Source organism: Pagrus major, chromosome 17, assembly GCF_040436345.1.
Source record: "Pagrus major chromosome 17, Pma_NU_1.0".
Lineage (NCBI taxonomy): Eukaryota > Metazoa > Chordata > Actinopteri > Spariformes > Sparidae > Pagrus > Pagrus major.
In genome coordinates this window covers 21,148,137-21,171,734 of record NC_133231.1, presented here as the reverse complement: position 1 = coordinate 21,171,734, position 23,598 = coordinate 21,148,137, and the positions used below count along the sequence as shown (strand labels likewise).

Genomic DNA, 23,598 nt, shown 5'->3' with positions numbered 1-23,598 from the left:
AATTATTGGAACATTAGGGTTGATCTACACACACAATTCTATTTCATTCTGCCTTCCACTAACATAAGTGTGCGTGACAGAGCGGTTTCAGCAGCTGTACTCGTGCTGAGTGGTCTGTATATTTCTCAGCAGGAGACCTCATATTGTTTGTCAAATGGCAGAAGTGGCCATTTACAGCAGAACCTATAAAGTCAATCCCATTTGATGGGATGGTGGCAATGCCCTTGTGTCATCCACCTTATAAAATGATGGACGTTCACAAGTGTGAAAGCTGAAGCGTTTTATTATAAAGAAAGCAGAAGACATTTCATGGGCCACCACTGGTCTTCCCCCTAATAAATAGGGGCCGTAAATACACGTCTGCATACAATCCTGGGCCGATTTTACAACCCGTTTTTCCAATCAGTTGGAAGACTAATCTAGGGTACATTCTGTGCATCAACTTAAAATTAATTTGATTTACACTGCCACCTTTATTAAGTTTTTGCTCAAGGGAAGATGTAAAATTGTACTTCTACACAGGATGGGACCTTTATTGAAACTGGCTCAGAAACCTATCAAACTATTTACATTCAAGGTAATAACTGGCAATCCTTCAATCATCAAACTTTGCACTCCATCAACAGTCTATATTCTCAGCTAATCTTTCAGTCTTTCTCTACTGTGTTGTCCTTTACACAATAGTTTTCATACAGTCTCCTCCACAATGAACTCAATAGCGTGCTGCGGCGACTGGCTCGTCTCCACCATGGTGATTTCATTCCCATCCATGGTGATCGTGGGAACAGTGATGCCCTGAGTTCCCAGAACAGAGGAGGGCAGGATGACGACCTGTGAGGCCCCCTCAATGCCACTGAGCTGATCAGACGGTATCATGACCGTCTCTGTACCTCCTTCGCCCCCTTGCAGGACATAGATGGTCTGCACCGTGCCAGAATCAACATCCCCTGTGGTGGTCACAGTAGACAGCACCTTGGCCCCCTCCAGCACCTTCTGGACATGGGCAGCCTCAGCAGCCTGCGCTACCTCGTCAACGGTATCCATAGGCAGGTCACCATGTAGCCGGATGTGTTTATCCAGATTGGAGCGGGAGCGGAAGGCGGCAGGGCAGTGGGCACATGGGTAGGGCTTCTCGCCACTGTGGGTGCGGGCATGCTCAGTGAGCCGGGCGGCCACGCTGAAACTCTTGCCACAGATCCAGCAGCAGAAAGGCCGCAGGCCACTGTGGATGCGCTCGTGGTCCTGCAGGTGGGGCAGCTGGCGGAAGCGCTTGCCACATGTGGCACACTGGTGGACAAAATATTAAAGAAAATGTAAGAGGATGGCAAGAAAATACAGTTCACAACAGAGCCAGTGCAGAAAACTCAACTGCAATTAATATTTTCTGAGACCTCTCTATATTTTTCTGCAGAAGCAGCACTTCCGCTCTGGCTGGTGTAGAGGAAGAGCAGAGAGAACAAGGTATGAGGGAAGGCAATAAAAACTAAACAAGTGTGTTACACTGCAACGAACAATTCTTTTCGTTATCGATTAATCTGCAGATTATTTTCACACAATAAATCAATTAACTCTCTGGTCTAGGGCTGCATGATACTGGAAAAACTGAAATTGCAGTATTTTGGTTTTCAGCTATATGTTTTGAGATACGAAAGAATACAGGAACAGAGGCTATGCACATGATGTAACAGCAGGGCGAAATCACCATGGTTACAACCAGAGAGTGGCAGAAAAGCTACTGAGTGGCAATATATATATAGACAGATATTTATCAAGTGATGTCATCTTAATGTTTTGCTTGAATGCTGCAGAAACACAAAATGTGAGTTGTCCCAACAGTCCAACTGTCCAGCAGTCCAAAACACTAAGATATTAAGTTTACTCTCATAGAAGAACAAGAATTCAACAAGAAGCTTGAACAACTGTATAATATATTTATTTCTGCTACATAAATGACAAAGAAAATCTGCCTGTTATTTTGTCTATCAACTAATCAATTAATCGTTGCATAGCATGATCAACTGGAAGAGTAAACACTAAAAATAAATCCTGCCAGTCTGCTGAGAGCCAAACAATTTATAAATAAAGTAATCACATTAACAATTCCAGTCGTACCTTTGCTGCCACCCTTCACTCGCTCTCTGCTTGTTACCACCTCAGTGCAGACAATGAACTACAAGTAGATACTTGATTAAACCTGGAGCAATACAAAAGAATGACTCTGCTGTGCTTTGATTCCTACTGGGGACACTCAGATTGAAAGTGTAATCCCTGTTGTCAGTTCTGCAGTTTCATAATCTCTGGGAGATATACTCTAATAAAACTACCTCTTCTGGTGAGTCTGCTTTTTATATAGTCAGCAAATATAAATGTCCCTTCAGGAATGCACAGTATATTTGATTTAAATTAAAATTCATCCCCACAACCGCTGGTGTGTTTGAGGACCAGTGCTCCTTGGACCTCAATCCTTAGCATGGCTGATAGATATGACTCAAAGCAAAGCCACAAACATTAAATCAATTCCTACAGTCCGATGTGCTGAGATGGGCTTGGGTGGGTCCATAGTTGATGTCCTGCCTCGTCACCAGAGCAGCGGAGAGAGAGGGAGAGAGTCCCAGAATAGTAACAGGCACAGAGGGGAGCTGACAGGCCCTAACTCAGCCCTGCCATTAATCACAGGTACACAGGGAGGGAGGAAACACCCGCAGGACACACACTGCACAAATGGCCATGGTCCAGAACCAGAGAGATGGCCACAGCCATGAACGGGTGTGACCATGGGGGGTGAGGCTGTGCTGGATTTCCATTTGAAATATGGATGTTAAGGGTTTGAAAGTCTTGTGTAAGAAGGACAAAATAAGTTCTAGAAGGCTCAGAGAAATCCCCTTTTCATGCAAACACAGACACACACACACACACACACACACACACACACCATTGCCTCTAGCTTTCTTACCTCAAAGGGCCTCTCATCAGTATGTGTCCTCATGTGAACATTGAAGGTGGAATTGTAGGCAAAATCCTTGTGGCAAATCTGACAGCGAAAGCGGGGTCGGTTTTTGGACTTGCTGAGCGTTCCTTGGAAGTGGGCCAGCACGTGCTCCTCCAGGGCACTGTTGGAGGTAAAGCGTCGGCGGCAGGGCCTCACTGGGCATTTGAGGGGAGTCTGGCCAGTGTGGGATAACCGATGGAGGTCAAGGCCCTCCTGGGTCATGCAACGGTGGCCACATAGGTCACACTCAATCTGACGGAAGAATAAAGGGAGGAGGGAGGAAAGAAGGATGAAAAAAAGGAAGGCAGGATATGAAAAATAGACAGCCGAGAGCAATTAATGAAAAGAGAAAAGGTCGCTGTCCTCATGGTCTGACTGAGACGTAACCACAACGTCACAGTTTGATTAAAACGAGACCTTTGTTAGATGTCACCCAGCTTTATCAAACCCCACATTTTCTCTCTGTCTGGAGTGTTAGCAAACTAATAAAAGGCAAAATGACAAAAATAAAAATCTATAAACAAAAGAGGTAAATTGATAGCAGGATTTCAACACATTGCCTGGGTACTTGTTAAAAACAAATCTGAAAAAAAGAACAATCATTTTTAATTTTCATGATTTTCTCTCCACCTGTCCAGTGCTTCGTCCTCGGCCTTGGCCGCGTCCACGACCAGCGGTCTTCTCCTCCTCTGTGGTAGGGCAACGCTGCATGTGGATTTCCAGCACTGACTGGTTCACAAACTGGGATGAACAATGCGGACACATCGCTGGCTGCTTGTCTGTAACGGAGCAGTGTCAGGTGTTAGGCAGGTAGTCATACTCTCTGTTCATGCTGCATGATCACTCCTGTGCCATGCTAATTATCGGTTGGCTGATTTGAGTTTGGTGATTTCCAGCCGTCATGCCAGCAGTCATGCAGTGACAGGTGATTGGCTACGGTACTCAAATACTCAAATGCAGCCAATTTTTCAGTGTCGACATAGAAACCACCTGTGGTCAATGATTGCTTATAATGTGAACATACAAGGTAGCTCCTCAACAAATATATGCCACAAGATGTAAGGAATGAACTGTTGGAATAAGTGATTAAGCAACAGGTCTTTAGACATGTCACAGTAATAAAAATACAGGTGTAAGTAATCAAAATGAGCAATGGCTGAATTCCTTTTCAGTCTCCTTGTCGCTGATTAACTGTCACACTGTCATGACTGACTGGGCCACTTGAACAGAGCAGAGCAATCATTCATGTTATTAGGAACACCTGTGCTTTCCCTAGTATGACAATTAATCAAATGGCAACACAATTTAACAATTAAACTAGGAAATTAATCGAAATACTTGGATATTTAAGTCATTTATCAAGCAAATATTCAAAGACTTTCTGCTTCTCTCTGTTTTATATAATAATAAATCAAATATTTTAGGTTTTTGGACAAGAATTCTGAAGCTCTGTTAAGTTACAATGGCTCTTTTCTTTCCACATTTTGCAGACAAATCAATTCATCGAGCTTTATTGATTATCATTTTAAAATCAAGCGGCAACTAACAATTATTTTCATTATTAGTTTATCTAGCCTGTTACTCTCTACATTTACTGATCAATTTGTGACCTATGAAATGTCAGAAAAGACTTACAAAGTGCCCAATGTGATGTTTCAAACTACTTTTCAATCCAACCAACAAATTCTGAAGACGTCACTTCAGGGTTCAGGGTAATTATATTTCAAGCTACTTTTCCGTCTAACCAATAGTCCAAAACCTTAAAATATTAAATTTACAGCAATATAATAAGGGAAAAGCTAATGAGTTACTGTTTGTTTTGTTTTTTTTTGCTTGAAACTTGACTTAAGTGATTGATTTTGATTGATTTGCAGATTTGCTGCAGATCAGTTGACTGATCACTTCCAATCAGCTGGTGCCCTGGTTGTATTTTGGCAATGCAAACCAGACTCTCACTGGGTTGCTCTTGAAAACCTGGCTGAGAAATCGCTGACACTGATGGTTCATCAGAATGTCGATAGGTCGTCATGCCAACATCTTGCAATCTGCTAACCATCTGTACTGTCTACCCCGGTGGGGAGGATCCACTCCGCTCCCCATTGGGACCGTCTAATTAAACCTTTAATAAGGACAATCTCTGCCTATGGCCCTGAACTGATCAATGGATCAATCTCACCAATCATCTCTCTCAGAGGAGCCACGTACCTCTGACCCCTGCTGCTCGCTGACTCTTCATGCTTAATTAATGAGGTTGGCGTTCCAACGCCCCCCAATTCATTTACCTCCACCTTCCTCCTCCATTCCAGACACAAATCAATGGAAAGTCATTGACCTAATGCATCGGAGGGACAATGCACATATAACATAGATGTATGTTTGTAAATAAACAAGATAGGCCACCCAGGCAAACCAATGGGGGGCATTTAACAGCGACTTTGTGTTAATCAATAGTAATTCACTGCCTGCAGTACGATAAGGACATCATATCTAATTGGTTTCCATTACAAGCAGGCTTGCGGGGGCTTGCATCTGATTTCTTGATATGTTCACCACATGTGATCTCATCTTTAATCTTCCTGAATGTTATAATGCACAAAGAAAGATGGAAAGATTGATCAGCAGCAGATGAGAGGAAATCATACCTCATACAGTCACACAGTGGAAGGACGTGAGATATAAACAGCTGAATAAAAAAGATGTTCAATTTTTCATAATTAGTTTTTCTCAATTTGTAAATACAACAGGGCTCAGATAAGGAATAGTTTGGGTGCTTTGCTTCTCATTTTTTGGAATATATGCCAATTGTGTACTCTATGTATATTGCATTTATTATGTATTTTTTTAGATTGATGAGAGAATGTATGTATATTTATTTATGTTTTATTTGTTTATTTGACAGGAACAGAGCACAGCTTCTTAGATGTACCATGTTACCTAGATGTTACCTTTACTTGGTTTGACTCGGCGGGGCAGCCGGGTGCGGACAGGATTTTGCATTTCCACCACAACTGTGCTACCTGCTTGAAGGTGTGTCGTAAAGCAATAACGCGCCTGTCTCAATCCGTGCAGTACTATCGAAGAATCAACACTAACAAAGTGGCTCCACTAATTCAGAGACAGGTGCTTGTTACAGATTGGCTGCAGTCATGAGACGTCACTGCAGCCAGTTGCAGGTCCATCACTGGCACGGCGTGGCTCAACTCGGTGCAGTAAAACTGGTGTTGGAAAAGCAAATCAGTGCAGCTCGGTTTGACTTGGCATGGCCAAAAGTTCCAGTAGAAAAACGGCAAGAGATAACATCTCCATTGAGAAAATGAAGACAATGCATATTCACTATAGTACAACATCAGCAACCCCTACAACAGCATCTACAACAATAACATTTTAAAACATTAATAATTTGTTGTATATACAGTATGTATAAATGAATAAATAAAACAACATACTGTTTGCTGAACTCTCACCTTGGTGAGTGAGCGAGTGCAGGTCCAGGTCTTTCCTGCGTTTGAAGGCCTCTCCACATTCAGGGCAAGGGAATGGATGGCTGGTGTGGAGCAGTCTGTTGAATACACAAACACACATATTCATGTCGGTGCTTTAACTATTTCATATATTACTGACTGTTTAGCATACTAAAATAATTCAAATATATTTTAACTGAAAGACATGTACAAAAAAATGTCTCACAGTAACAAGCAACATTCACACAAACAATTACATTAAATAATTATGCATAAGTTCCCCCAAAAAAAGACTCATAAAAACGACAATAATGAGGGTCATGTTTTGGTTTTAAGCTGCCACTCTATATGTGACTCGTAGGAGGATTACCAGCAAGTATGTGCTTAGCTGTGCTTCACATTAAATAAGGGGCATTAAGTGAGTGTATAAACGTTGGAGATAAAAGAACAGCAGTAAACTAGGAGGAGTCAGAGTTAGGACATGAAAGACTATATTTATCCATTGCATAACGTTACGCTGGATATAGCCTTAGGGGAGGAGAGAAGTGTTAGGATGTATTCACCTAATGCTGCATCAGACCTGCTTTCACAGCAGGGAAAAAATAAAGTACTGGTTCTTTTGATAGCTTCTCATAATCAGAACAAACACAGATGATGTTGATGTTCAGGAAACATACAGCTCTGCTTAGTATTACATACAAGTGTATGTATTATGCATATCATACTGCTGCAGGTAATGTGCCAGCAAAAGCCCTTAACCACAAAAGTTACTTAAAGCATAGCAGGATGCTAGAGATGGTGCGCAAGGACCTCTCAAGGCCTGTGTAAGAGGCCAGGCTGTTTCTGTTCCCTGTTAAATAGACAATAGAAATCAATATTTCAGGAACAGCTGACCCTGAGGCAGCTGGGAGAATTAAAAATTCAGTCAGGGTCACCTCTTCTTCAAGCCAGATGCTCTTTAATGAGTAGGGGTGACGCTACAGTATTAGTACTACTACACTCAGGTACACACTGATTTAAGCTGAAACAATTTGATTAATCAATTTGTCGATAGTCAGAAGGTTAATCAGTAACAATTTTGAGCAACACTGAATTGTTTTAGCCATTTTTTTAAACCAACATGCCAAAAAAATAGCTTCTTGTCAAATGTGAAGATGCTCCTTTTCTAATCTTCTAAAATAGGAAACTGAATTTCTGATACTCTTGATTCAGATTCCAATAATCCAAAGAATGCTAAATATCGTCGGATCCAATATTCAGCCAAGCCGATAATCAGTCGACCCCGAATGATGAGCACTAATATTGATTCCTATTTTTTCTCACCTAGCACAGCAGAAATTTGTGGAAAACTATGGTCAACAGGTTTCCTGAACATGTCACTGGCTTTGAGGCAGCGACAGCACATTAGGTTTAAATTGAAACACTGACATTAATGTGCCAACTTTCTGATTACATTTTATAACTAGATTATTGTCCTTCTGGTAACAAAGGCATACAATTTAAACACTGCAAAGGCCAATGTCAGTGCCAATGACAGTATTATGCTTTCACATTCAATATGCTATAGCCACAGCCACCGCCACAGCCACAGCCACAGCTACAGCTACAGCCACAGCCACAGCCACAGCCAGACAGACACACAGACACAGACACACAGACACACACAGTATATCCTCTCCTCCTTGCTCGGCCAGGTAGGACAGGACCAGGCTCTTCCCCCGTCCTGGGTTATCGTTATCATCTTAATTTACTGGGCCTCTGTCTGTCAATCATATGTGGCTGCGGCTCAAGGGCAACCAGACATCTCAGTCAGCGTGTTTGCTACACAGCTTAAAGGTCTTGCTCAGTAGTCGGACACGGCTCAGCTACTACAGCTCCTGGCGAAGGGGAGGAGGTTTATCTAAATCCCGTCCTGGGTTCTGTTTGGAACCATAATTCTAATGTATTTACACGGTAAACAGGGTTGGAAATTATTGAATATTGACAATCTCTGGACTATATGGAAATCCAGAAATTCAGAGCTGGTTAGAGTGTTGAATATAGTGTATGGAGTGCAATCAAAGTGTTCTGGTCAATTCCACTCCTGCAAATACAGAATGTTGAATAACTAATGTTACTGGAGTGTTGCTGTTGTTATTACTTGTGATGGTTGAGCTGATCCTCGGTGTTGAACCGTGAGGGGCAGTGAGGACAAGCAAAGAGATGAGCGGCTCCCTCATTGTCCAGAGTGCACACCTGCATCGAGGGACACAACAGTCACGGTCAATAAAAAAGGATTTCACAGCAGGTTATCTACCAAAAACATCTTTTTATAGAAAGTCTGAAAGGTTTTGTCATAACCATAAAATTTCCAAAGTGTGAAGACTAGAAACTTTAATTTTAATTTTATATATGCAGTGTTCATAAAGCTTTTTGAGAGTAAAATACATTTCAGGTACGCACTCTCGAAGCCATTGTGATCACATCTAAATTGTTACTACAAATGCAACTGCAAAAAATAAAGCGTACATAATTCTTTTATAACCACAATGTTGAATGTATATTGCCATTTTGTTTATTTCACCAGCCTCTCATATTAACTTTGATTGTATGTTTTGTTCATGATTATTTAATTCTTGCTAATTTCCATGCTAAGAAAAAACAAACATAACGACAGGATTGTTTCATTTCAAATATAAAAAATGTTTGGTGTTGAGTGATTGTGTAGATGAAACAATGGATTATGTTGAAAATCAAACATTTTTCAAGCATTATTTGAATTTAAAAATATTCTTAACCTTAAAAACACAAAGGTTAAAATAAAAGTTTGCATACATTTCAGAACTTTGCACAAACCCTGTAAATTAGATTTTAGAATGAAACCTTTTGATTTGAGTGGTACGTAATTAAAAATAAAATGGAATGAGACTGTACCGGTTTGCGTCCACGCTTGCGTGGCGCCAGTGTGGATGTGTGAATGCGTTGGTGTCTCTTCAGGGTCGGCGCCTGCGAGAAGTTTTTGCCACAAACATCGCAGCTGTAGGGCTTGTTGCCTGTGTGGCTCATGCTGTGGCGCAGCAGGCTCTGGGAGTTGGTGAAGGACTTTGTGCACACCTTCAAAACAACAACAATCAGAGTTAGCAGTTAGCAGTTATAACTTTCAAAACAATATCAATTATGCAGAGATGCTGGAGAATCTGTCAAATATAATGAGGTTGGTGGTTCAAATTGTGTGTAAAACTAACCATCTTCAAAAGCATTACATCATCACATCAAAGTCAGCTACATGACATCAAAGAAGAATATCCCTCAGACTTAAGAAAGATTGCCACCTTGCACGTGAAGAGCTTTTCTCCAGTGTGGCTGTAGACATGGGTGCGGAGGAAGACGCGCCGGGTGAAGGTTTTGCCACAGTAGGGGCAAACATGCGGTAGTGGTGTGCGGGCCCAGTCCTGCAGCAGCTTGGCAGGTGGAGGGTGGTTGGTGTTGTCTGAGTCTGCTGCAGTGCTGCACTCCGACTCCTCTTTGGTGCCTGAGCCCTTGTTTCCTGACACCAAAAAAAAAAAACCACTTCAATGAGAACCAAAATATCAAGTGACACATGCCTTATTTTCTTAATAGAGTTTTAAAAAGGTCCAGTGTGCAGGATTTGGGAGATCTATTGAATATGATATTCATAACTATGTTTTCATTAGTATATAGGCCAAATTCACACGGTGGACATTTTTCCTCTGACATCACACTTTGGGTGAGAAGCTCAAATGCTGGGATGTTGTGATGGATAGTCAAAATCTGGCGGGACATGGGCCATCTGCAAACTCCCTGCTTGATGCCACTAAATCCCACACACTGGACTTTCAAAACAAATATTTTGCTTACCTTTGAGCGCACTGGCGCCACTCACAATCCTGAAAGAGGGCCTGCTCCTCTTTGCAATGGGTGAAGAACCTGACTCACCAGCAGAGGCAGATGGGGAAAGCAGCCGCTTTGAGCTCTGCGGTGTATCCTGATCTTTACTGGTGGCTGTTTCATCACTAGTTTCAGCTCCATCCACCACCTCAGTCTCTGATGTGAAGCTGTGCTGCCGGCGATGGTAAAGGTACAGGGTGGTGTTCATGAAGCTCTCCCCGCAATGGGTGCAGCTGTGTAGTGGCTCCTTCAGGTCATGCTTCTCCTTACGATGGGTGCCCAGTCCTGCCTCATCGTTAAAGCTCTGTCCACAATGGGTGCACATAAACAACTCAGGCTGTGTAAAACTACTGGTGACAGCAGCGGTGGGGGGAGTGGCATCCTGCTCCTGCTCATCAGTCCCATTGTTCTGAGCGCAAACTTCCTCTGGTGCCTCTACCTTAGGAGCCTCCACCACCCTTTCCTCACCTTTCTGCCGGTGCTGCTTGCGGTGGTAGAGAAAAAGAGTGGTGTTTAGAAAGCTTTCACCACACACAGAGCAGCGGTGCAGAGCTTCCTCAAAGCCGTGTTGGGTCTTGCGGTGGGCCACAAGTTCAGACACCAAGCCAAAGCATGAGCCACAGTCCACACACAGGAGCACTGGTTCTGGCTTAGGCTTTTTGTTTGCCCCTCTCCTCTTAGGAGACGACTCCTCTGGACTAGAGGTCGAAGCAGTCACAGCAACAGGAGGATCAGAGCTCTGAGCTGAAGTAGTTTCTGCAACTTGCGGCCTCTCCTTCTCCTCCGCTATGGGTTCCTCCACTGGTTCTGGCTTAAGATCTTCGCAGGTTTCACTCTGAGAGAGAGCGGAATCTTCTGGATTCAAAGTTGAACTGCAGCTCTGAGCTGCATCGGCCTCTGGCTCAGGTTGCGCATCAGGTTTTGACTTGCTCCCAGAGGGAGACTCCTGACATGTCCCTTCTTTACGATGTTGCTGCCAGAGGTCCAGGGTCTTAAATAGTTCATCACAATCCCCACACTGGTAGAGGATTCTGGGCTGGTCCGATGTTGCTGTTGTAGCCTCTTTGAGTACATTCTTAACAGGTTGCACGGAGGTTTGTGCTGCTTGGACTTGAATCTGTGGTACTGCAATGGCCTTAGATATATTTATTATCTGTTGCTGCAAAGGCAAGGGTGAAAAAAAATAACACATCAGAGATTATTCTCAGTATTTCACTTGTTCTGTGCTTCTGTGTACAAAAGGAAACAACTCTTGCATTACAAATCAAATAGCTGTTTGAAGTAAATTCAACCTGCAGTGCTTTTATTTTATTTAATTTTTTTCTCTCAGGCAGATGAGGGATGAGAATTCAGTATTGGGGTACTGAGGTCAATTAGAGCAGCATGTGTTTAGAGCCAAGGTTCCACTGAGGGCTCCAGACAGCCAAGATAAGGCCTCAGCCTGGCTGATAACTATCAAAGGCCCATCAGGGTTGAATGGGTCACTCCGCAGGGTTTTACATTGGCTCCCTTAATCTATTTAGATGACAAAAACAGAACATCAAGGTCGAGGTTAAAGACGTCTGAAACTGTCTCAATCATGACTGTTCACCATGTCTCACATACTGTAATGATTTATGGGCTTTTGATTTAGCATTCTGGTATGTGAATACTGAAGACCGCCTTCAGGTGATGGCTGATTCCATAGCATGCTGACTGCAATAACATGCATTTTTCCTTATAGACAAAATCACAATGTTTGTTTATGATAACTTCTGGCTAGAAAACCCCTGCATCATGCCTTAGCTCACATACAATTTAACTGTCTTTTTTAAAGATGCTATTTCAAAGTGTCCGAGATGCACTGTTGTGTAGATATCAAAGACGCTAGCAATTTCATTGGTACTGGTCTCACACAGAGAATGATACCTGTTGGAAGTATTAGCAGAAAAAAGCTTTGTTTATAATGTGTTCAGAACAGTCACATATGTGAAAAATGGCTCACCAATACTCCCTCATTCAGAAACCTGAACCCATCAATGTTAGAGGTCTCATATGCGAAAAGGGTTGTTATAAAAGCTTACATCTTATTATTATTAATTCTTCTAGTTTGAACCTTTGATTCTTCTGATAAGTGGCCAGGCTTTTACCATCCTGAATAAGGCTTTTCACACTGCACACTGAAGAAACCTTGGGCAGCATTAAAATGGAGGATATGAAGAAAAGGGTTTCTGAGATTTGGAAAGATTTTTGAGTGTGTGATGATCACATCCTCTTTACTGTTTTTTTAATGATACAAGTGAGACTTATTTTAATTTTTTAAGCTTTCATTATGAAAGTTTAGGGCTGAACGATTTTAGGAAAAGATCTAATTGCGATTTTTCTGGCAGATATTGCGATTTCGACTTGATTCACCATTTCCTTCAAATCAAGCTTCAGTGCAATATCCACAATGTACAGTAACATTAAAACATTAAATGCTATTACTCTAATGCAAGGATGAAAACTAAAGTTAAAAATAGCTTCCAAATGTATTTATTAACGGATATTATATATTAGATTTGCTCCAGTCGGCCTGAGTATCATTTTCACCAGACTTTTTCGTCATGCACTCGTCATGCAAATGCCTGTGGTGATTTTTCAAGTGCCGGTATAAATTGGTTGTGTTTCCACTGGATGTTGCAACTTTAGCGCGACAGGTTTTGCACAGTACCTGTTTCTGGTGCACGTCTACAGCCTCAAACCCGAAATACTCCCAAATAACCGACGTGCTGTTTTTCTTGGGGATTAAATCCCCTAACTTCGCTTCTGGTCCAGCTAAAGCCATTTCAGAATACGTTAAGGAGCAGGTTAATACAGATTGGTTAGCGTGACCTGTCCACGAGTAGCATGCCGCTTCTGATTGGTGAGCTTGGCAGGATGGTAGGGAGACAGCATGTATGTGTAAAATAGTTGACACAACAGATCCTGGGTCAGTCAGGAGCGCTGCAAAAACCGCAGCTTTGGCGATCACATGATCGCATTGTCTGAAATCGCAATTTCGATCAGAAAACGATAAATCGTTCAGCCCTATGTAAGTTACATACCAAACCAATTGCGGGCATATACTGTATGCACGAAACTCGCAAGTTTTAAGTATTGTGAAATTGTAAACCCTAATCTACACATATCGGAGAAAAATGTAATTACATTTTTTCTTTTTAAAAAAGACACGGGTTCGAAATATTCAAAATCTTATTTTTTATTTAAACATAAAAATGGCATTTAAAAGATCTGCATACCCACACATAACAAAAAAGACAATAAAATAAAACTGGCATAAAACTTAATTAAAAGAACGTAGACTTCTCTCTCTTTGCTATGGTTGGTGCTAGGGTGAGATTTGAGAACATGCTAAATCCCAGTATTTCCAAACAAGGCTTTTTAGATTCCTCTAGGACGGAGATGGGTTGTGAACTCTGCCATCATTACCACACAGTTGTTGTTGAATTATTTGCTCTTCTCAGCTTGACCTAGATTTCCTTGACAATCAATGAAAGTGACGTTGTGTGTGTGACTCCTGTCCATCTTGCAGTGCCTTCAGTGCAGTGAAGCAGCCAGCTGCTGCCTTTTTTTTTTCCACAATCGAATATTAGTTTTCAGAATGGAATGTCCTTTTTTTTTTTTTTTTTATTCAATTATATATTTGATTTAAATATTAATTGGCAATCCTGAAAGGGAAACGACAAAAAATGAAGTCTGTTTCACCTGTTTGATAAATGCAAAAGATTTTTAGATTGCCATTAATATCAATAATTGAATAGCTTTTGTTGCCAAAATGATTATGGCTTGACTGTGTATTGTTAATTGGTGTTGAAGCTTCAGTAAAGGACAGTGATAACCACCCAACCAAAAAAAAAAAAACGACACAAACAAACCCATTTGCATCCAGTGAATGGTAGACACAAGTGTGGAGACAAGGCCCCAGCTCTGTCCTTCGAGCTTTGTCTGCACAGCCCATTTAGCAACTGATCTCACTAAACATTTGGACATGCTAATTTAATGCTGAATAAACATGACATGGTATTGGCACTACATCAAAGTTCTCAATTTATTTGACTCTTCTGTTGCACAGGTTTATCAACTGCTTACATTTTGCTGTTGATTGCAATAAATGAAACTAAAAAATGACACATCACTTACCAAGCAATGGTTCTTGTTTGAAAGACTCTATGAGACGGGTAGCAAGCCACCAGCCAGAGAACGGAGACTAGTAAACCACAGATAATGTGCCAATCTTAAGGGTTACCAAACTGACCATGCAGTTATTGTGTCACTATTTTTAAAACTAAGAAAATTTAAGATTTATTTTTTTAGATGGCAGACCCAGCAAATGTAATACCCCAATTAATCAATCATTTTTGCAGAGCTTCCAGTGATGCCATATGTGAAGTGCATATTTTTCAGTATGCTGATAAGGAAGTTAGCAGATGCTGCAGATGAGTCATACTCTGGTCCAAAAGGGAGAAGAGGTGAATTTGTTTCGTAAGAGCAGGGTTCCCTTCTGATCAACCAAATGAGTGAAAAAGCAAACTTTCACTTGTTTAGTGGACAGGATTGAAGAGACATTGGTTAAAAAACACTCTTTGCAGCCATTTGTAAAATAAACAGACACTGTTTTATAGTAATGTCACATAATATACACAGATATTACGATAATCTAGCTAATGAAGTGGGGACGCTCGCAATAAACCGGCTTCTGGCAAAGTGGAGGCCAGGAAGCCATAAGGTACCCAGGTTTTATAGTGTTTCTCCAGCTGTTTCATCTATGAGAAGGCCAATGAGCGATCCATCAGGAGAAAGTATGGCATTGACTGATGCATTCCTCATGCTCCTCTTCCCGCTGGCGACTCAGGATGCAATTTGTCTGTCATGAGTGTCAGTGTGCTTTATGGACGTGTGTTGAAGACTGTAAGGATGGAAGCGTAGGCACTGGCTCAGACAGCCATGCCATACTGCTAAACGAGGGCCAATGACTGCTTTTAACCCTGGGGGCTTTTCTGAGGCTGTCATGGGAAAGCCACAAGAAAAAGGTGCCAGTCGCACACAGACTCAGCTGAATGTGTCAGAGTTAAACAGAAAAACCGGCCCTATTAAACAACTTTCAAATTTTGCAATTCAAATAGTTTTTTTGTCGAACTCAGAATTAATAGAGCTCAGCAGTTCTGAAGAATATATTGCAAACAGCACACATAAGGTAAAAAATACTGAATAAAATGCAAAAATCTGCAGGCCTCTCAAATTCACTACGAGCCAAAACAATAGAAATACAACTGAATTTACATAGAGAAGCACACAGGGGGAGAACACAAAAAAGATGAAGACATTTTGTCTTTTTTTTTTTTCATTGTTTTGAACTCAAATTGTTCAATGTCACTGGAGCATGAGGAACATTCTGGTGATTCAGATGGCTTTGCCGGATAGCATGTAAATATGGTTCCCTGGACTTCAATCTGGCCTGCAACCTTTATCAGGTCGTTCCCTCCTGTTTTCTTCAACTTTTAATTCAAATTCATGCCCAAAAATAATGCTGTACTGGCTTATATTTCTTAAAACCATGTTGCTTTTGTATTAAATCATATGACCAAAACCTTTCTATAAAGCAGACGTTTCAGAATGGAGCTCAACCAACATGTATGATTTATGCCACATGAGAGCTAAATAAAAATAAAAAGCATGCACTGTAATATAATCTGAATTATAAAGCCTGGTTGAACACCCCATAATCAATCCACTTTCAGCACTGCCACATTTTCTCCTGTTACACCTGTTTGCCTCACCAGTGATTCATTACTCTGATAAACTGTGTGCTAATGTGTTATTTTGCCATTAAGCTAGACAGAGAGCAGTTCCAGGTAGCACTTAAGTACTTGGAAAAACCGTTGAATAATCTGGAGGCTTTACTACACAGGGGGAGAGTTAGAGGTCTGGCAGATGTGCTTGTACAATGACTTAGTGATAGGTTTACCAGTTTAATGTAGGCACATAAGTACTGCAATGCAAAAAACAAAACAAAAACTGCATTACAGGTAATGGCAAGATCTCCACATCTACTGAACACATTTTTAATGTGTGGTTTCTAACTCTTATGATATATAATCATGTGGTCATTTATGATGATGATTTTTGGTTATACTTTATTTGGATCATGTTTAGCACCTCCCATGTGTTTATGCTTTCCAACTGAATATTGTCTATTGTATATTCTCTTTTATCGTCTTTAGATGCTGCCCTGTTGGCCAGGATTTTCTTGAAAAAGAACCTTCATCTCGTCAAATAAAGGAAAACATTAAAAGGAGTCATGTCAAGTAGCAATTATTATTAATATTATTATTAGTATTAATATTAATATTATTAGCTACTTGATTAAGTACACCTATCCTAAACGTATTAAGTCTAATCAAACAGTCCTGCAATAAATCCTGCCTTCATGAAGGTTGTAATTTTCAGCTTTTGTTTATGAGGTGTTGATCCAGCTCTATGGTCATTTTGAAGGCTGAAGTTTGTGGAGCTGTTATGTTGCGTTATTCTGGCTTTTGTTACTATTATTTTGTCCACCCACTTTATATCAATGAGGCGTGCACCTAAATCAGATATTAATACACAGCAACACCTTGAAATGAGTCAGTAAATCATTACAAATAACTCAATGTTAAGTGCTCTGATCAAGGTCACTATTACTATGATGAGTAGCAGAGCATTGTCAATTTATGACTAAAGATCTCTTCAATGTCGTTCTCAAGATCTGATCCAGGGGCTTTTATGTTATCACACTGCTGTGATGTTAGGTCACACTATTGATGTTTTAGGTTCTGTTCCAAGCTAAACTCAACAAACGGCGTTCAAGTCACCCAGATACAATTTACATGATAAAAAGGGTCCAGTATTTACCCGAGTCTGTAGCAATGGAATAGTGGCAGTAGTGGCTGCAGATGTGTCTGGCTGTTCATCCTCAGCAGTGCATGTCAACTGGTGCTCGAGTACCTCCTCCAGAGTGTTAAACTCCTGGTAGCAGGGGAAGCACATGTACACGGACGAACTCTCCATGGCTGCCAGGGGATTAGAAATCAAAAACATTTCATAAGAAACGCAGCAATGCAAAACTGATTTAGATAAAGGTGAAACAGTTCACAAAACTCAGCATGCTTAGAATATGAAAATAATATCACAACGTGAGCCTTATACAGATGCCTACCCACCAGTGCATTACATTTGAAGTTAGGTTGTGAACATTGCCCTCTCCTGATGAAAAGACGTGCCTGCATACATTATCAAGACAACAGCTTGGACACAAGTGCCAGGAGGCTAACTCTGGGGTTGCCAAGATGACTCACCATGCGCTGAGCCTGAGCTAATTGTTATTTTGACCATGCAGGTGGCTGCTCAGGTAGAAACCTTGCCAAGCCTTTTCTCTCTGTCTGCCATTTCATGGGCCGAGGCGACGTTTAGCTCCAACATCAATTAGATATGTGCTGTAATTGGACCCGGTGGAAGTGCAGTCTAGCTCATGCAGCTTTTGAAAGTAACTATAATCAAAACACAAACCTTCCCACTTGCCGGATACCAATCAGACCTTACACAGCCCAGCAAAGCTTTACTTCGACAAATAAACAAATAAAGAAACCCACTGAAAGACACACATCAATACCTTTGACAGACATCAATGTGACACGCCTTCTAGTAGAAAATTTTAATTGGCAAACAATGTAATATCTTCAAAGATAAGGCTGGCCAGGGCTCCAGGGTGCAAGTTCGACTGAACATTTTCATTGATTGAACTGGTGCGCCTGAAAGTCAGCAGGGTTAAGAAAAAATATAGCTTTTCGAGTTATTTTTTTAACAGTGAACTGGGTATGTAGACAGACAAATATTAAAACAACAAAACGTATTTTCTTCACTTTCTTAATTTGAGAATTTAACTTAATAAAGTTAGGCACACTAGTGCAACCAGTGTAAAAAGTTGGTCTACAGACTCGCTGACCATATTCCATGTTTTTGACCAAAGTCAATAACGCTGTGTCAGTCTCACTGCTTTCCAGCTTCTTCAGCCTGTCCCTGACACATTTGTTCCTACTGAAAATCACAACTTTAAATTGACTTTATCCAAAAAAAAGTAAAATCACTAAACAGCTGGAGAATGTAGGTTTTAGCAACAGTGTGTTTGTTTGGGACGTTTTTCAGATGCAGATTTGGTGAATTAGTATGTAAAGCTACTGGACAGTGTATGTGCGATCGAGTCATAAGAAAGCAACAGTAGCCATATTTATTGCAATGAGCTAACATGTCACCTGTTGTAGTTTTGGTCTTTTGATGGGTCTTGCTTATAGAAAGAAACACAAAGACTATAATCAGACACAATTATGGCATAACAATGATGCCCCACTGGGCCCTATTGAGGTTTGGGCCTGTCTGGTCTCTCTTATCAGCAGAGGCTATACTACTCTGGCACAGGTGGTCAGATGCAAGCCACTGGATTTGCGCAATACTGTTCAGTCTGACAGCAATGTTTAAGGGTCAGATGTGAGATGTTCTGCATCCGTTTTAAACCATATACTTGCAAGCACCTGTAGTAATTTCCTTTTTTTACAACATGCCTTTATGAGTGAGCCATATGTAGTTTACATTTGTCTAAAAAAACCATGATATGCACTGTGGATGGTGACCTAATGCTAGTAAACACTCATGAGTGCTAGCTAGCGTTAGGTCATCTGCAGGGACAATGTCAGTCCGATGTTGACACACAAGGGAAAGGATAAATATTAGTAACTTCTAACTTTAGTTCACGCCATCGCCGGCTAACACCAAGCCTCATGTTATGTTAGCTCCTTTGATCGTCATGCTGGGACTCTGTCCCGAGCTAGCTTCTCTGACAGCAGCTCCACAGCTAATCGAAGCTAATGGTTAGCAGCTAACCTAACTGGCAAACTATATTAACGCTATCACAGTGTTGCTGATATGCAACGATGGCCATCTTTCTAGCAACATGGCTATCGTGCCGCCGGCGTGGAAGCTAGCTCTCTCGCTAGCTCGCAAGCTAATAAAACGACCGTGAGATCAGTCCTTGATAGCGGGCGTCGAAGACAACTTAGCTGGCGTCTAAACCCCTTTTTACCACTTGGACCAGTGGTGCTTACTTTCAAGCACAAGGAGAAGAAGAAGAAAAGACCGAAGAAGGAGGGCGGGATATGCTTCTTCGGTGGTATAATGGCGGCGACAGACTAAAAGTTAACATTAGCTGTCTCCCCCCGTTGAAATCCTCCATACATAAATATCAATGTGCTATACGTCACCGAAAAAGTAGCATTTGTGTAAAATAAGTTAAAGTATTTCAACAAAACTCACCGTCCTCAGACATTGTCGGTCGAGGAAATAGGACAGCAACTTCAGTTTTTTCTGCATGTTAGAAGGCTCGCTCTGATTGGTTGTTTCGGTCAATAGATACACCAATAGTGATCGAGTACACAAAACACTGAGGGGGTTTGTAGTTTAAAAGCGCGCTAAAGAGCAGTGGCAGTCTCATACCGACTACTCTGCATACAAAGTACCAGCACATAGGCCCTACAGTGTATTTCATAAGAAACTATTATAATTTCCAATAATTAACTTCCATGCTTAGCTCATGAAATAATAAGAAATTATAATAATATATACTGTGATGTAACTTTATAAGTCAAAACCCTCATTTAAGCAAGGACAGGCAGTTAAACTCTCATGCAGAGCATATAAACTGCGTATGTCTTTGTTTTTGACATGCAGGATCCAAACCAGAAATTCAGCCAGAGGTCACTTCTGGTCAACGTCAGTGTTTCCCCTTTCCTGCTTGAAACCATGATAACATCAACAGTGGTTGCTTCAATAACATGAAGTTCAAATACACCGAAAGATCTTACAAAAGTATAGGCCACTGGGTTTTATTTCCGTTTGCAAAATAAGTTGCATAAGAGGAAGAGCAAAGGGCCGTTGGACTAGGGTTTAGTGTTATAAACAGTTCCCGAAATTCATACTTTACTAAAATTAAAAAATATATGCTAAAATATTATTATGCCATACAAAAGGTTTTATAAGGCAACACAAACGTGCACAGAGCTCTGACAAACACTTGAGTCAAATGCTTCAGTTTTTGATAAACGACATTGTTTACCAAGCGATGTAATCAAACAACCACAATCTGAGTTTTATTGCTGCAGTTATTTGACTCAGCTGTACTTGAATACCAGAGGTTTATTAAGTCTACACTATATAGCCTCACACTTATCAGATTTATCCTCTTCAGAGTGAATACAGCCAGGCAGCTGCACCAAGTATTATATACGGAGGTCAGTGAAAGTATAGACTAGCCCACTCCACTCATTTCCCAGAATTACACAGTGCCCCGATGTGCCCCATTGGCTGATTGTGAAGATGAGCAGCTCCTCCAGACTGCTTAACCTGACTCCAAATGATATTAAAGAGCCCGTTGGGCATTCAGCCAGAGGGTCTGGGGCCACTCGGGCTCCACAGAAACTGTTCAATCTGCTTGACACACTGCAGAATAACATTATTCATCCTTGACATATCGTATCACCATGATGATGACTTGGCATGTTTTTCATCGAAGGCTACGGTTCAGGTCTCAGGGGAGGAGGGCTGTCATGTTATGCAGCGATGATTGCTCTGTATCATCTCACATGCTCTGGATTCATCCATGTGATCCTTCTTTATCACAGATTGTGTTGTTTACTCAACATCTTTATCTCAAGGGTCTTGAGCATGGCTGTAGTCGAACTCCAGTGGTAATAGATTAATGAGAATGTACACTCAATTCAATTAATGCAATTCAATAGTCTTTATTGGCATTACATTTTATATGTGCTGCCAAAGCACAATTAGATTATGAAAAAATAAGGAGGGGAAATTAATAACAAAACAGTTTTAATAATAGCATTAGTTCATAGAATAAAAAAGTGTATGGAAGAGATAAATGAAATAACACACATACACATACAGTAGAGTCTGGGAACACTCTTTAGGATGGCGGCCCATCCATCCTCAAATCCCAAAACATCAGTTTTTGACAAGTTGGGAAAGAGACTCAAAAATCAACTTTTCTTACACATAGCACTTTTTTAAAAAAAAAATCTTAATATTCATATTTTAAGATTTTTTTTGTGTAAACCAAAATCTTTCTTCGAGAATCATCAAACAATGATGCAAAATGTCAGGCCTTGAATTCATATTAATGAATAGAGATGAAGGTCGAGGCCAGGTAAAACCAGGGCAGGGTATTAATTTATGAGCTGAATCTGAAGGGCGAGCGAGATATTTTAGTCAAGTACTGGGCTGCAAAGGTTCTGCCAGAGCCTATAAATATTTTCTTCTGAACCTGGCGAAAGACAAAAGAAAAAAGTTAACGGACACCCTGAGACTTCATTAAATCCTGCTCCTCTTTTGTGAACCGCAGATTCTCGTCTGAATTTAAACATTTGAGTTGTTCGGAGAGACTTTGCTCGTACTTGTTAAGCGCCCATGAAGATATTCAAAGGCGTTTGAGATGTGTGCTGAAGGTCCTTGACATCCTGGAGCCAAATGAGAGCTGAAGTCAACGTGATTATCAGATATCTTAAAACTGAAGTGAGACAGAGATATAACAGTTATAAAAGAGAGTGACTGAAATACAGCAACAGTACAATACCAGCATGGTAATTGTTCAAGAACCAGCCCCCCTCTATTCACACGTCTGATATAATCACACTGTGGAAGCACAAGATTTCATCAGTCAAGGTCAAAAACATTTTCACTGACATTTCCAATAGCGTGGTTCCCATAACAACCGTTCTGATTTCATCATTCTCCAAATGGTCCCTTCCAGAGTTCACTGATCCGCCCGACTCCACTGCAGAGCATAAGAGAGCTTCATTTCATTAATCCCTCCTTGAAAAAGGTTTCATTCAAAGCTAAAGTAAATCCTATGACTCACACCTGATAAGCAATTTATAATGCACCGCACATTGTAAGGTCCACACCAAAGTACATTAAATGAGAGCTGCTTTATATTCAGCACATCTAGTTATTAACATTTCTTGTAATGGAAAAGGTACGTCATTAAGAGAAGCCTAGAAACTGGAAAGAAGACAAACAGCACTCCTGAGCCATTAACCAATCTTTTGATTGGTTAATGGCTCAGCTCCTTCCTCAGCTGAACACAAGCTTTTCATGGTGATGTATGACTGAAAAACAGACTGCATCCTGGGATGAGAAATATGCAAGATGAGAAAAATGCAAGACTTCCACCCCGTCGTCTGAGGGATGGCTCTGTTCTATCAGCCAGAATTACAAAACAAAATGTCAAGGCCTCTTTGCCTCAAATCATCATCTGACTTATTACGTGCATCTTCACTTTATTAGTTAATTTCATCACTGCTGACTTCTGCAGTGGTGGAGGAAGTACTCACATCCTTTACTGCATAAGTAATATCAGCCAAATGTACTTAAAACATCAAAAGTAAAAGTACTCATTAGGCCAGTGATTATTAAATACATTTTATTAATGGATTATTATGATTATTATTATGATGCACTGACAAACAAGAGGAATTTTACCCATAAATGTCCACAGTGGAATTTTATCATTTCATCTACATTCACTTAAAATAGCCTGCTATCTGAGCTAATCACAAATCCATTAAATTTATTCAAGAACATTGTTTAGTTGTTGGTCACAAGGGATAATGGATGATGATGAAATTAGTAACCCCACGTAAGTAACGACTAAATGTAGTATGAGACAGAAATGGCTGCATTTAAAAAAAACAAACTACAAGAAGTTATATGAAATGTTTGTTATGATTGGATTCAGAACAACTTTAATTTTAATAATATGTTTGATATTTGACGATATGTTAAACAGGGATTTCGGGGAGGGCGGGGTGAATCAACTTTGTCTCCAAAATAAGACACGATGAATGTTCAAAATCAAAATGCTGTTTTGATCCTTAGCTACATGTCTTGACATGTTTCTGCGTGGCTACTCAGTGGCGCTTTTCTTTAACATACTAAATATAGTCATTAGTCATTAATGTGTGTATGTCATATTTGGTTGAGGTGGAACTAATTCAAATTAATTCATATATTTTCAGGTAGTTTAATTTACTGCATAAGAATTATAATGGTTTACGATATCATTATAGGTTTTTAATCTGAAAAGTAACCTTTATCTAGGGCAAATCCAATAAATACAGTGATGTTATAATTATAACGCTGATA

The 23,598-nt window shown here is 40.6% G+C and overlaps 1 protein-coding gene across 2 annotated transcripts; it reads right to left on the bottom strand.

The window, feature by feature from the left end:
* Positions 1 to 265: 265 nt before the first annotated feature.
* On the bottom strand, positions 266 to 19,773 carry znf574 (zinc finger protein 574). 2 transcript variants are annotated; one of them, XM_073485288.1, is made up of 10 exons: positions 19,699 to 19,773; positions 17,248 to 17,405; positions 10,309 to 11,497; positions 9,762 to 9,976; positions 9,364 to 9,543; positions 8,591 to 8,685; positions 6,454 to 6,548; positions 3,620 to 3,768; positions 2,954 to 3,241; positions 266 to 1,287 (listed from the first exon to the last, which is right to left on the bottom strand). In XM_073485288.1, the coding sequence occupies exons 1-10, from the start codon at positions 19,709 to 19,711 to the stop codon at positions 688 to 690; spliced, it is 2,982 nt and encodes a 993-aa protein (XP_073341389.1). In that variant the 5' UTR covers positions 19,712 to 19,773; the 3' UTR covers positions 266 to 687. The 2 variants fall into 2 exon arrangements, with proteins under 2 accessions (XP_073341389.1, XP_073341390.1); XM_073485289.1 differs by lacking the exon at positions 19,699 to 19,773 and adding an exon at positions 17,556 to 17,575.
* Between the last annotated feature and the right edge of the window lie 3,825 nt (positions 19,774 to 23,598).